The sequence below is a fragment of the Corvus cornix genome, chromosome 12 (genome assembly GCF_000738735.6).
Source record: "Corvus cornix cornix isolate S_Up_H32 chromosome 12, ASM73873v5, whole genome shotgun sequence".
In the NCBI taxonomy this organism is placed as follows: Eukaryota; Metazoa; Chordata; class Aves; order Passeriformes; family Corvidae; genus Corvus; species Corvus cornix.
Window position 1 is genome coordinate 7,884,749 of NC_046342.1, and position 15,795 is coordinate 7,900,543.

The window sequence follows — 15,795 nt, forward strand, 5'->3', positions numbered from 1 at the left end:
GAAGAGAGCCATGAAGTCAAGTTCTGAAAAACAGGCAGAAACCTTACAAACTGCTTCATTTCAAAGTGAAAAGGTCGAGCAGGTTGTGATGTGGAGAGGCTGGAAGCCTGACTTAATCCTTAGAGAAAAAGCAATGTTTTCATTCACTGTAAGAATCTCCTTCAAATCCTGCTTGTGGGCAGTGGAACATACTGTAATACTCTAAGATCCTTTCCAGGACTGCCTATGTTACCCAGCAATGAAAAACCTATGGTAATTGAATTTCCTTTCCCATTTGAAGGCTATCCAATCACTTAATAGATGACCTTGTCAATCTGATTTCATGCTACTCATTTTCTAAGATTTACACTGTCCAAAATAATCTATCCTCATTTGTGATATTTATACCTTCAGAATGTTAAAATAAAAAACTAAGCTCTATTGACTTTAGACAGATACCCAAACCCAACAGGTTTCTAACCATTCTTCTTTTGTCTGACACTTTCACATTTCCATCACTCTTCTGACCACAAGCTGTCTGAAATCACACATGGTTTTTCAGGTGGGATGACACAAAAGTCATTTAGAGAACAGTTATCTTTTGCTCCACTACCCATTATTTCTGGTGACAGAATATTGGCAATTTTCGTTACCACATCCCGTTTGAAATACTTTTCTGAACTGTATTAATCACTACCTTCAGCCTCCTGGCATTAACACTGCAAATTTCGTTTTGGGCTGGTCATCATCTCCTTTTCCCCATCTGCATTCAAAGGTGGCTTGTTTATTTTTTCCCTAATTGAAACACTGAAGAATATTTTCAAAATGAAAATGCTGAAGAAAGTTATATAAATATATATATAAGATAAAAGTCTGCCTTCTGACTCCAAATAAGTCCCTCTCATCTTAACTGCAGTTGCTTTTATTCTTTTTGATAGCTCTTCAATCAACTTAAATAACTTTTTTTATTACCTGAAGTATTTTTTTCACTTTTATTCTTGCTCTCTTGGATTAATGTTTTTTCATATTCAATTCAGAATTATGATTTATAATAAAGTACTTCAAATCTAGAAAGTCACGGCTCCACTGAAATACCATATACTTCATGTAAGCAATCCAGTTAAGGAATTGACACCAAATTTAAACTCCATCATAATTTGTAGTATCCCAGTTTTTCTTGCCTATTTTTCATACTTTAGTTTATGTACATGTGCACTGTAATACTTTCAAAATACCTGGTTTATTTTTACTAACACCACTGTATAATTCTATTGATGGCTTAAGGTTACTCTTTAAATCACCACCTTGAGTGAAAGAAAAGAATACCTTTATTTCCTTTCCTGGAAAGTTTAAAGAGACATTTAACATGCTTTGTAAGGTTTAAATTTGAAACCCAATACATTTCCCATTTAAACAACTCCTGTAGTTTTGATTCCAATGCAAAGCTATAAAAGACACAAGAGTCTAGACAAAAGCAAAATAAATGCACATTTAAACATCATCACACCGTTCCACAGGACAGTGTAACTCAGACCATACACAATTCAGAAGATAGCAAATGCCTAATTACAGCATACAACTAATTTTGTCAGAAGACCTGGCCATAAATTACATTATATCCGTAATTTTAGATCTCCTTATATGAACAGTTTCACAACATCACTTTAACACAGAATTGTGTGACAATATTAAATATTTTGTATAAAGGTTTCAAAAGGACAGATAAATGACTTGAAAGATAATGTTAGTTTTATTTGATTGTTTCAGAACACAGAGAAATCCCAGTATACTTTCATTAATTGAGAAACTTTCAGATAAATGTGCTGCTCCTACTTCAAAATGATAAATTAATTACATAGAACTTGTTAATCACAGACATTTCACACCTGAAGGGAAAAAAAATTGCAAGTACAATGCTTTAAAACTGCTCAATCATATTTAGTCCTTAATTACATGTCTCTTTCCACAGTCTTACAAATTTTTTTGAGATTTCCAGTATTCTATTATTTCCCAGTTTTCTTGTAAAATATTCTACTTAATAATATAATACTTCATCAAAATCAACAGAGGAAAAATATTAAACTTTGCATTACTTTACTCTCAAATTAAGGCATAAAGGGGCAGAAAGGTTGAAAAGGGAGGAGTAATGCCCTAAAAATTGAAATTTGTTTTAAACGAAAAAAAATTTTTTAAATCTGTACTAGCAAAAAAAATTTACATTGAAAGTAAAAATAACAGCGCTGTCCCCTCAGTACTAGAAATAATGGATATAGGAATTCAATACAGCTAGGTCGATTTCTACTATGAGAGCACCCTGGCCTTAGAAAGCACATTAAAAAGTTTGTAATGGAGAATCCAGTTTCATATGGTATTATTTTATATGAGTTTCCTGAAGTACCAGTGGTAAAAAGTAGGAAAAAAACCCCATAGCAGCAAAGCTGAAATGGTTAGGCAGTAATTAATCAGAAATAATAATATTCTTTCTATTGGAAAGTTTCCTTTTAGCTCCCTGGTTACAGAAACCATCTATATTCATATATAAGGGACAGTGGAATACATTTACATGAAAGAAAAGCTTTGCAGGATAACAGATCCCTGCCCCCTTTCTTGAGAGATGTTTTTTCTAAATCATTCTAAATTAACATATGGTAAATGTATGTAGGTTTAGACCCATTAAGAGTTGAAGTGTTCAAAATGTTCATCAGAGAACTGAGATTCTTGTTACTGTGAGATGTAATTTAATATTTTCACTATGGCTGCACCAAAGACAATGCACATATTGAGTTTCACCATTAGTTACTGCAGGCCAGACACAGTCTTTCTACATATAAACTATCAAAGCACCACTAAACTTAAACTGAAATGTTAAACGCAGCAACTTGGATGTCTTTAATCAACATCTGCTGAACAGTTTAGTTTCTCTATAGCAGCAAAGGTAGGACAGCAATGCTTTTATGGAAATGTCTGAATAGGAAGTAATCTGTAATCTGATATGGTTTTGTGTTTAAGATAGTTTGCTTTTGGTATGAAAAATGTCCTCCTCTAAAAAAAAAAAAATCAATTAATTTTCTTTATCTCGTATCTCCTCAAAACCAGCAGGTTTTTACATGAAATTCAGCCTCACTCTAATAACATCAACTACACAAAAATAAAGGAAAATTTTTATGAAGTACATCTACGACACAGAAATACTTTTCTCCCCGAATCAGTTTTTCATTAGGTCATTGATACCTAGAATTTATTAATCAATTTAGCCATCCTTATCCATTTCTCTTCCTTCAGTTTTTTTTATTTATTATAAAGGCTTTGATGAAAGGATCTATCAAGAACACTCACCGTCCCTTTGGCAATTACAGGAAAATCCTGAAGATGAAGATGCATTTGGAGGTAACCTGCTGCTACAATGTCAGTGACACCGACATACTCATACTATACCAAAATGTCATATATTTTCTCTGATTTATGTTTCTTTGCTGGACAATGAGAAGTTTCAGCAACTGTCAGATGCAGTTCTCTCCCACTGAGCTTCATGTTCACTCCCTGAACCACATGCCTCTCTGCATGGTGGGGTTTGACAGACACTGGATAAAATCCTCACAAGAGTGGTGACTTAGGAGCCTGAAGTTAAGAACACTTGGAAGTCCTTTAGAGCTGATGGCTATATCAATGTATTACACAGATTGACTACTTTATCTCTCTACTTCTGCAAGCATTAGAATTATTACAAATTAATTTTTATCAGGCTTTCTCCTCAAGAACCTGCACCTAATTTTAACTGTAAAATTCTCCTAAGACACTTGAGCATCACATAACAATAAAGCTACAGTGGTCTGACAACACCTCCATTTTCAGTGTCTGCCATTCAGATGATAGACAGTTTGGAGGTTTTCAATGATTGAATGATGGCAAGTCCAATGCTACAGAACTGTCAGAGACAGAGCTACATGTCCATGGGTGTATCTTCTTCCTCCTGCACAAAGCTGGAATAATTTATAAGGACTCATAGAAGGTGTTGCAATCCAAAAATTTCAAGACAGAGGATGAATTATATTTCATAAATTGACAGTACACAGAAACCAACAACAGTTAACACGTGGAAACAGTGAGAACTGATGAATACAAAATGCCATGAAAGAAGTTTTTGTAATTCTAATTATTATAAATCTAACACACCGAGACAAGCTCCCATGGACAGTTTACAGGGGTGACCTCTTCTGCAACTAAATTAGCAAACTCCTGTTTTCTATTACTATATTCTATTTCTATACTTTGAAGTTCTTCCCATTTGTTCAGCTGTTTGCTATCACATCCACCTCCCAAGATTCAAAGAATCTCAAAAGTCATGGATTTTTATTAAATAAACATTCAAATCAAACTATTTATGGTTCCTATGACAGCCACGACAAAATCTCAGACTAAACCCTGAATAAAGATTTTAGTATAGGACACAGCAGATATTTCACTCAAATTTAAGTTATGCTTTAACACCCTCCCAGTCCTGTCTGTCAACAAGCTTTAAGATGAAGACTTGATAGATTCCTGTGGACATTTAGCAGCTTCTCCCTCAAGATCAGCAGAAGGCTCCACAGAGAGCAGCGTGCAGAGGCTCCCATGGTGTACAGTCACTTTGGCATGGGGTTAAGCACAGAACAATAAAGGACTCTGTGCCCTTCTGGGGACATTAATGTATATTTCTTCTGCCAAATTAAGGCATCTCTTAGACAATAAATATAGTGGGCCTGATTTTTCTCCCTGATAAGTAAGGGGGTTTGCTGGCATAATTACCTTTAGCAAATTTACTGCAGATTTATTCTTAAGTGAATGGTAAATAAGCCCAATATTTCCTTCATATAAAAAGATTACACAGTGTAATGCCATTTTTCTTTTTACTTTCCAAGAATTGCTTTACTCCCTTCTCTTTGTTTCACTTTGATCTTAGCACTGTGCCTGGCTGGGCGTTAAAAATTAAAGTCAGGTGTGTTAGAAGGAAGTGAATTAGATTCAGATTCCATTCTAAAGTTGGACCTATTCTACTCATATTCAAACATACCACTGCTGATTCTCCCACCAAGAAATACACACTACTTGGCAACATGAAAATTATCAAATCAATCTGACCAAATTGGCACCACTAGTTCTGGCCACATCTGGTAACAATAATATGAAGGGAGAAGTATGAAGATAACAATTCTCATTTATTGTTACCATTAAACTTATCTGCATGCATACTCCTGAGTCTTTGAACTTCATGATTTCATAAAGCCAATAAGAGCTCCACTCAAAGGTGAAGGGTGATGCTTTTCCAAATGTGATTAAATATCCAATTTATTAAGGTATTAGAGTCTCTAGTCACAGAGTGCTCAATCAGAGGACAGCAGTGGAATACCACCAGGAAAGCACAACTGCCAACATCGAGGAGCTCTAGCAATGTATAAATTAAGGTGGCTGATTCTATGCCAACAGAGGGGTAGAGTTTTAATATACTAAAATAATGCTAAAACCTAATGCATAAACCTACTTTTTATATTTAGTAGGAACTGTTTCTTTTTTATTTCCACTATAACAAATTTGGATATACATTAGGTAAAGCTGAAGATCAAGTGTAACTGCCTATCCTAACAAGCAGATGAACAAGGGCAGTGGGATCTCTTTATTTCAGGATTAGGCAAGGATGGTTTATCAGATTAATAAGTCATTCAGTCGCTATATTGTTGAATATTTCACACATCAGACTATAAAAAAAGTAATCTCTCAGATGAAATCATACATAAAATGTATCATTTCTGAATCATTTACGACTTAAAATTGTCTTCTCATGGGATTTACTGCATACAATTAACAAGCTGATTCACTTATTTTCCTAAGGAACATTTCAAAAAATTATGATTTGAGATCTGCCTATCCCTGTGAATCCCCCTCATCAGTGTCTGGGTCAGTCACTGAAGGTGAGAAGCCACCCAACCTCCTTCCTCCCTGCCACAAATCAGTCACCTGGAGCATGGACCTTGAAAGAGCTTCCAAGGAAAAGATGATCATGTAATAAGACCTACAAGCCTTTTGGGCTTGAGCAATACTTCACTCCATGCACTGCTTCTTGGGGGATCTGATTTCACATTATTTCAATGAGCTGTCAAGGATTCAGTGCTAAAATGGTGGCACGTACAAAACCAGCTGAATCTGTCATGTTGAGACAGTGGGGAAATAGCCAGGCTGCCACTCAAAGATGCAGTTCCAAGAGCAGGGAATCACATGAATACACCCTCAGACAGCAGCTAAAAATTCTAAGTGAGTCATGACAGCAGGATACCTCTCTATGTAAAATTATTCTCAATTACACTTACAAAACTCTCCCTTATTTTCAATTCCAATCAGCAGATGTCAGTTACATTTTTTGGAAAGAAATTTCATTTCTTCCAAAAAATATGTATTTCTCCTAAACAATTCTGATTTTCCCTGATTCTTTTTCAGAGACATAGGTAGCCTTTAATCTCCTTAAATAATTCCTGCATGGTCTACTGCTCCTCCAAAATATGACAACTTCTGCTTTATTTTTGCCCAGTCACACTACACATAACTGAGTTCTTTCACACTTCAAAAGAAACTTCGCCCAGCTCTATTAAAAAGAAAATACTACTCTTCACACAGCTTAAAATTCCCAGCATGTGAGTTGGCTGTTTCCTCAGCATGAATAAAACTTACTATCTTATTTAAAGATAACTTTGTTAATTAGTATTGACATTTCAGAGCTGAAGGGCAGCTTCCTTCCTCCCCAGCAGCACTGGTGTCACACCAGCAGTGTGAAACCCTTATGTAAGTGCCTCATTAAGCTCAGTCCCACTTTGCAGGTGACATGCTGTGTCCAGGAGCACTTGAGTATGCTGTGAACAACCTGAGTGTTCAACGACCCCATTCTCTTCATCGTGTGAGGAACCCTCTCAAAACCAGCTAGCATAACTTGATCTACAACAACTTACTATTGTAGTGTAGACAATTGCAGTCAATAGTTCTTCTTACTTGAGAGTCCATGATTTACAATACACCTGATATTCAAAAATTACCATGTCTACAGAACTGGCATCTGATAAAAGTTTTTAAATTTTTTAATCTCATGAAAATGTATTTGAAGAATTTGGTGGTTTTCTCCTACAAAGATAAGTGCTTATTTTCAAATAGGCCAGTAAGCAGAAGTGTGTAATCCAACTGTTTTCCTTTTGAAGGGTAGGCTTGAAAAAGAACAGCAGTAGCAAGCAGGTCATCAAGAACAGAGGAGGGGAGAACAACAAAATCTGGACTTCTAGCCTCAGTGGGTACAAAATTCATTGGAAAGGACAATTGATTCAAGCACAGGCTGGAAAAGTTTATAAAAATCCTGAATTTCAATGTGCAAGGATTTACCTAGACTCATAACTATGGCCTCAGGCTGGATGAACATTCAGGTTGGCATCACTAAGTGAATGTGTATTAGGTCACATATTTCTAGTGATTTTTATAAACTGTAAAAACTTAGTAGTGTAATGTGTTAGAAAGAATGGGAAATTAAGCTAAAGAAAAGTGAAAATGATCCCTGGCTCTGATCTGAAGAGGCTGTTCTCTGTGTCTCTGTGTACAGGTTGAGAGCATCCCAACAGCTGTTCTGGTTAGGCTTAAAGGGGATTTGTGTTCAGTCCCAAAGTTGCATTTGATTGTGCAGAATCCTTGAGGACACATTTTTCTGATAATGTATTGGGATCAGTAAAACCACCACCCTGGATGAACAATTGACTGTATTTATTTCCATTTCACTTTCAGACTGCTCTGAAAAGCATACCATGATTTGGCAAAGCTACAAGCCTAAGTAGCCAACAAAGTACAGTTTTCTAGTACTCAGTACACTGAACACTGTACTCTTAAATTGGACATATACTATTACAAGATTCAATTCTTAAATAATACAAGAGTTTATAGTTACCATAGCAGCTTTGTAAGATCAAAACATTCATGCTATGCCAGGAAGACTCCCTAATTTTTTTTTTTTTTTAACACCTGAAATCTACAGTCAGAACATTGACCTGTTTTGCAGAACAGCTGGTTCAGAATTTTTCATCTGATGCCAGAAATACAACAGATCTCTGATTTGTGATTGCAAAACCCCAGCTCACATAACAGCCTATTTACAGTGTTCTGATAGAATTTGATGAAGGTAATAAAAAATGTCCTTTGTCATGCCCTGACCCCTTTCCAGGTATATGAAAACGTGCTCCCAGCTGATTAAACCATGAAAAAAAAGAACCCAAAGGCATCTTCTATCAATGTGCTTGCACATTCCACTCATTGCCTGCATCAAGCAGTAATACTGATGCAAATTTCTCAGCTCAAGAGTAGACTCCTTTGTTTACACCAATCACTCCTAACCTAACCACATGTACATTTCCTCTTTTTTAGAAGACAGCCAACAGCAATGCCTCCAATTAACTGTGCAACACAATTTAACACAAACTGGACAATATCACCAAAAGTGCATAGTCCAGCCACTCCAAGTACAGATTCCAATTATTACATGAGAACTAAGGCTTTATGACATTTCCTACAAATGCTAATTAGCTGGTAGGTTAAGGCCCTTAGTCATGTAGCACTTCATCAATCACAAAGCTTAAACTATTAAAGATGGAAACTGTAACATTTTACATGAATAGTTATGTAGCAAGTCAAGGTAGAATATTATATTAGCCCCCTTTAGCTGGTGTTCTTTTATTATAGTCCTCACAAAAGAATTTCCACAAGTTCTTGTCCTAATATGATCCAGGTCTACATCCTGTACACTGTTCTTGTCTCAACAGCTACTGTTTTCAACACTGAAACTCCTACTTCAGAGTATATAACTGGAATTTTTAAGTATCTGTAGATTTCTAGAGGACAAAAGACTCCACTTCTACCTACTGTACAAAAGGCGAAATTTGGGAGCAAAAAGGGACATCATCCAGTTCAACACTTTTGCCCTCCAGCCTACAACTCGGCCATATGCATAGAACTGGGACATTCTGGTAAGAAATACATAAAGATTTCTGAGGTCTGCCCCTCTGCATGCTAAACTGACAGATATGAGGTGTAAGACTAGCTTTGCCAGGTTAAACAAGGCTATTAAAACAGCATACCCAACTTTACTGGCACTAAAATGGAACAGTGGTGCCAAAGGTTCTAAAAGAAAGAAATATTAAGTAATATTGCACCTCTGACATTGACATAAGTTTATTATTACTCCATGCCAATCTACCTTGATCCAAATCCTCTAAACACATGCTGCTCCAGTGCTGGGCCTCCCTTAAGCCTGCAAATTATACTGAATAGTGCAGCAGTTTTTCAATTTGGTCAAAAATTACACCCAAATCTCTGCATGGAAGGACAATGCACCATCAGATCCTTATCTAGCCCATAAATTTTTCTGTGACTGCTTACCCTGTGTTTGTTCCTGTGGCATCCCATGGGCCTCACCACAGCTGTTTTGGGTTTTTCTTCCACACCTTTGGTAGGGAGCCCTCAACAGAACCTCTCCTGCCCTCCCCAGTGTGACAGCTATCCAGAAAAGAGAAGGAACTGCTACGGTTTCCAAAGGGAGTTTTGCAGGGTTTGGTTTTGTCTCCTTTTTATTTTTTTTTTCCCCACATAGCAGATAATGTATATAAGAGAAGGAATACAGATTAGAAATTGCATATTTCCAAAATACATATTCCTTCCTACTCACTTTCAGGTTATTACTGACAGAAATAATTTTAGGCACTATACACAAATTCTTCCTTCTTCAGTTACTTGAATACAACCATTAAAACAAATATTATTTTAGGCTGAGTGAAGTACTTCAGGCTGAGTGGAGAGAGATGTAGCCATCTATCTTGCATCAACAACTGAAGTCAGTAATACAACTGGTTATTCACAAGTCTCATATCAAAAGTAAACAAAAATACAAGGGTATAAAATTTGGTCCTGAATAGAATGAAGAAAATGGAGGCAAGCATTATAATATTACACTCAGAAGAATCTGATGTCCAGATAGAACTTGCAAAGAAGAACTAGAAGCACTTCCTTCATTTTCAGAAGGGTGTTCAGGAGAGTAAGCCAGAACCAGAGCAGTCCTGGACTAGGGAGGGTATGTAAACACGGGACAATCCACTGTGAGGCCCAGTCATTGTTCCACCTCCTGAGTGTCACAAGAAATGGTCCATCCTGCTTTCCACTCCCTAAATTCTCCACATCTATGTGCACAATGAGAACAAGTTTCTAAATCCTCAACACAGACATGTCTGGCTGCCATCCCAAAGTGAAACCAATACTGGAAGAAGTGGCCAAAAGGTCAGATGATGAGCAAAAACTGGAGGAAAGCAAAAGTCATGTGCAATCCAGAAAGTAAAAGATAAAATGATAATTAGATTAAAATGAAGGATTGAATTACTGTAATTAGGATAGATTAAATACTTTTCTATCAGAATATATTCTTAGCTATGCTTGCAATTGGACAGGCATGTTGCCAAACTGGAAAGAAAACAGGTACATTGGACAATCCTTTTCTCAAAGCACAGCATCCACTACTACATTCTCTGAAAACCACTGAAAAAGGACTGTTCAAAAATACTGCTATAACAATACTACAGCACTAGGAATTAGTACTACACATAGTCCACCATACCTCTGCAATAACACACAGCCAAGTGAACAATCTGTGTTTGCTCCAAAAGAAGCTGTGCTCCCTTTGCCCTTGGCAGAACACATGGACTGTACAAGGTATGAATGCCCTGGGACACTGCTTCATCTGGTGAGGGTAAAGTTACCTAGAAGTGAAAGGCACCAATGCCAGGAAAGCTTCTTGGAAAAAAAAAAGAACATCTTCCTTTCTGCATGCGAGTATTGTGACCCAGAGATGAGATTTCATCTGCTGCCAAGGACACTGGAATGCTCAAGGACACTAAACATGAGAAGTCATGATCTAGTAAGAAGTCATGATCTAATAGTGCCAAAATGAAGGTGAACACTTGGGATAACCAGACAAGGAGATAGTTATTTTTTTTCCAGATGAATGTAAAAGCCTGGGTTTGCATTGGTGACATACAGGATTTTCAACTTCAGAATTTATACCAGGCACATGAAAAGTAAACACTGAAAGCATCATTTATAGCATCAGACTCCAGATTTACTTAAATAAGGGGTGAGCAGAGCAGGAAAATATTTCAATCAAATTTCTCTTTAGTCAAATGATCTGTGACTGAATATTGGAAGAGAACATAAGTAAAATAAAGATCCAAATCTGAAAATGTGACCTAAGGGTAACTTTAAAAATGTATTTTCCAAATCCAACATTCTTCTCCTAGAAGCAAAATAATGGTATAATGACAATCTGGCATTAGTAATTTTGGGCATGCTAATATCTACACATTAAAAGAATGTGGTTATTAAAAATGCTTCAGAGAAGCAAATCTACACATAACTTATGTGCTGCAAACATAATATATTTTTGCTTTTTTTCTAAGTATGCATCAAAATTCATTCTTCCCTAAGTAAACCCAGTATTTAGCCCATAGCAGAAAAACTGAACTTCACAAGTCCCCCAGTGAAGGGAAATAACCTCCAAAAAAGAAAATGCTACTGGAAGTGCTATTTCCAGTTCTAAAAAAAACCAGTTCAATACTAACTCTGATTTTCCAGCCAGCTGTTAGCAGGATTTATCTCTTTGTATGCTAGAGCTCATGAGGCTATGACATATTTTACTCTATGATCTAGTGAAGAGAGTGCAGTTTGAGAATGATTATGTCCACTAAGAAGTAGGTGCAAAAGAGGCAAGACCACCTGCACACCCTAATAAAATGGCCATGATTTATTAAAAACAGGAAAAGCGTTAAGCTGTATATTTCTGAGGACAAAGCCATGACAGTGCTGGCATCTCTGTGATAGTTACTCATCACAGAGCTTTCACCACTGAAGACATATTCCTCTTACTGACCCATTTCCTCAAGGTCTAAGTACAAGAGAAATTGTAAACTGCTGGTTTGTTCAGGGGTTTGGGGGTTTTTTTAGAATGCGAACTATAAGAAAAGATGCATTCTGTTCTTCAGAATGCTCAAGAAATGTCCAAAACTAGTTAGCATTCAGCACAGGATAAAAGCCTTGAAGTTTGCTTTCTTTTAGTTCATCAGCATTGCTAACAAGGGAAATATTCAGAAATAGGATTAAAGTGGATGTGTACTTATATTCCAGTTTCGATAGGCCTTATTTGCCAGGCCTGGAAAAGCAGCCTTCTCAGTTTCTGGAAAATAAGGACTTGGCTTTTTAAATTCAGCGCTTAAGCAATTGCAGACAGAAGCACAACTAGACCATGTGAACCCTGTATGAATCCTGGAGGAAAACCACAGTAACATGAACTATCTACATAGTAACAGAGTAAGGAGGAATAGACATTCTTTGAGTGGCTGTGAAAGGAGGGAAGAACAGTAAAATATAGGTGATGCCAGGAACTTCTCCCCCATTTCTCGGTATGCTCACAAGTGCATCTCAATGTGGTAAACAGTGACACACAGGACACAAACAGTACACACCTGGTAGCATAAATACTTTTTGTGAGCATGAGAAAAAGGATAGGGAAATGAACACTCTACTACTGTATGCAGAACCCTTGCAGAGCTGCCTCTACAGGAAATTCCCTCCCCACTCCCCCAGGTGGAAACTGTAATGATTGAATCCAACTTCCCAAAGAGAGCAAATGCAGTTAGTTGAATTTGTGGAAAATGAGAAGACTATTTGGCTGTTTGAAGGGAGCCTCCCTTCTTAATGTCTTTAGACCACAGGGAAAACAGATAACTGACTTAATTTAGGTTCCTTCTCCACTCCCTCTCCACTCCCCTCAGAAAAGAAAGCCCTTCAGGCTAAAAATGCAATATCCTGATCCTTTAGCAGGCCCACACATTTTATTTACATTATTTGGAAAGAGTAGCAGTGTTCATAAGGATACTGGAATCCCTCATGTTGAGGGATAAGAAGTTTTATCAGGATTTTTAGTACTTCCATTTAACTCCAATAATTTTGTAACTACTGCAGCATCTAATATTTTTCTGATAAAATATATATAAGATAGAATGTTATAAAAAATGTACCCACGGATAATGTAGCACATTTTATTTTAGAGAATTTTACTATTTCAGACTTGCTGCATCTTTTTAATATATTAAAAGTAATACACTTTAAGAAACAGAAGTATTTCCTTTAATTGTGCCTCAAAAGTTATACAACACATCGTTTCAGTGATCTTACCTTTTTCTGAAGGACATTAATTTTTCTTTCTTTTACTTCCAACATGTCTTTCATATCTCGAATTTCTCCAGCAAGGGTTCCTTTCTCTTCTGTGAGGTCTTGAAGTTGTTTTGTTTTTTTATTCAGAAAGGTTTCTTTCTCTTCCAATCGTAACCGCAAGGCATCAACCTACAGCAAGTAAATCAAACATCTTTAGGGTTCAGTATAGATCATTAGGGTATTTTTTTTAATGCTCTTTTATTCACACCTAAGAGATGTTTCATTTCTCTTCTATGTAATTTTCCAAACTGAACTTGAAGACATTGTTTTACTTGTTACACTTTTCTCCAGTGTTTATTTCACAAGTCTCTTACCAAATGGGTCTGACTATTTCTCTGTAGTAAGCACAAATCCCCAACAAATAAAATAAGGGATATTCAAGGATTTTCCTAAGCAAAATGCTCTGCATACATAACTGGTGGGTTTTTCTTCTTTAGAAAAAACAAAAAACAAAACCCAAAAGAATTCCAACAGCCCAGAATATGTAAGCATCCCTTGACTTTCTCATTTTTTGATGTGTAAATATTCAAGCATGCAAATTTGTTATTCTCTTAATGTAATTCTAACAGTAATAAAATAGCAGAGATCTCAATTCATTAAAGAAACAAAATATGTTTGGGTTTAACCATCATTACTACAAGAATCACACCTGATGTGTATTGGTGCCTTCAGGAGCACATCCACTGTTCACATATTCTGGTTCAGAGAAGCAGCTACAAATGAATTGCTGAGCAATTCTCAGTATATAATACTGGGGGCGTGGGGAATATTTGGGAGTAAAGAACAGATTTCATCATATATGAAGTTTTTGAAAACCAAGAGAGACTTTTTTTTTTCAATGTGACCTTTATATTATTGAAAGCTTATTTGTAAATAAAATAGTACAAGAAAATGTATACCCACAAAATTCAGTCAGTGTGAATAAACATCATGGAAAGCAGACAACCAAGATAAAGGCAGAGCAATCATTTATTTTTACAGAGACAAGTTTACTTGAACAGAGGCTTTTTCTGCAGCTCTGAACCACGAGGTTTCACATTAAGTGGACTCACAGGCTTGTTCTGACTGCAAGGTTAACCATTGAGAAGACAAGGTTTGGATTGAAAATGTTTGATGTCACAATTTAGAATAATGCTTCGTCTACAAGAGAGCTGCAGGCAGTCAGGCAAGTGAGAAATTTTAGATTCACTAATCCAAATTTCAAACATACAAATTTTAGAAAATAAAGAACAAGAGTTTAAACTTTATATTACCTAGACATGCATAAGGTTAATTCGTAACAAAAAGCTAGATGGAAGAAACTGAAAGAGCATAAACAGAGGCTTAGCATTTTTAAAGTCCTGCAGATGGGATAGTCAGAAAGGGTCTTCTCTAATAAGCTATTTTCTCCCTTCTTAATCAGAATACTATCAAAGTACAAAATAATCAGCAAATCTATATTTATTTATATTCTAAGTTTAGTAATGCTAAATTTGCTCAAAGCAAAAGTATTTTCAGTGCCACTTTAAAACTTGCTTTGGGACCAATTTAGATGATCTATTGGATCTCAAAATGCATGTTCTTCCTGCTTTTAAAATGGCTCATTGCCTTTCTATACACTGGAAAAAAAGATTTATATTCCACTGGATTTATTTTATTTTTAAGACTTTTTTACAATATGACAGTAATAGGATCTCTCAGTTTGTAAGCAGTGTGCAGTAAGGGTGAAAAGTGACTTTTTTAAATTAGAAAACAAGAAATAATAGTAGCAGTAGCAGCAGGCTTTCAGACCTCTCTTAATAAACATAAAATACCTCATCTGAATCTCATTACCACATCTTCTTTATTCTTAATCACTAATTTGCTTCAGGTCTGAAAGCAATCCTTGAAGTCAAATCACAGGAATCTCTGTTGGGCCTTTCAGCTGCAGCTGAGGAGCTTGTCAGGACCTTGGAGCTCCACAAGCAGCTCTCCCTGGTCAGGCACGGCCAGGCTCCTTTTCCAGCTGCCACGAGGCAGAAGCCTAAAGCTTCAGGTCAAGGGAGTTGGAGGTGATTAGATGCCCAGACAAACAAAGCACTGACACCGTTCCCCCGTGGCTGGGATAACACAGCAGCTTCCACATGTCTGATGCTTGGCTGGCTGATGTTCTGTCCTGCTTGGCTGAACCAGGCAGCATCTGAGTAAATAATCTTTTCTTCTATGCCCATGCAGTCTCTACCCCAAGGGCTGAGCAGACAATTCTCAGCCTTTTTCACAAATTTCTTCCCACACACCCTGTCAGCAGGGCTCTCTAGATTCAATTTAGAATTGGTGGGGTGGGTTTAGGCAATAAAACTTGGGAGAACAAGGAGGGTGGAGAGGATGAGCAAATAGCTCTGAATGCCCAGAGTGACAACGTGTATGGGAAATGGGAGCAGAGCCATGTCCACTCCAGCTTCTCAGACCCAAATCCTGCTTTAGCTTCAAATAAAGTCTTTAAAGCATAACCAAGGTGCAGCTTCAATTGCACTGAGAAACAGCCAAAGA

At 36.7% G+C, this 15,795-nt stretch overlaps 1 protein-coding gene across 14 annotated transcripts in view; it reads right to left on the reverse strand.

The window, feature by feature from the left end:
- Window positions 1-15,795, reverse strand: part of ERC2 (ELKS/RAB6-interacting/CAST family member 2) — a 431,010-nt gene that overhangs the window by 280,013 nt on the left and 135,202 nt on the right. For all 14 annotated transcript variants that reach the window (XM_039558888.1, XM_039558887.1, XM_039558889.1 and 11 more), the window contains one exon: window positions 13,249-13,416. In XM_039558888.1, the coding sequence (XP_039414822.1) occupies window positions 13,249-13,416 (168 nt within the window). The remainder of the gene's footprint in view (window positions 1-13,248; window positions 13,417-15,795) is intronic.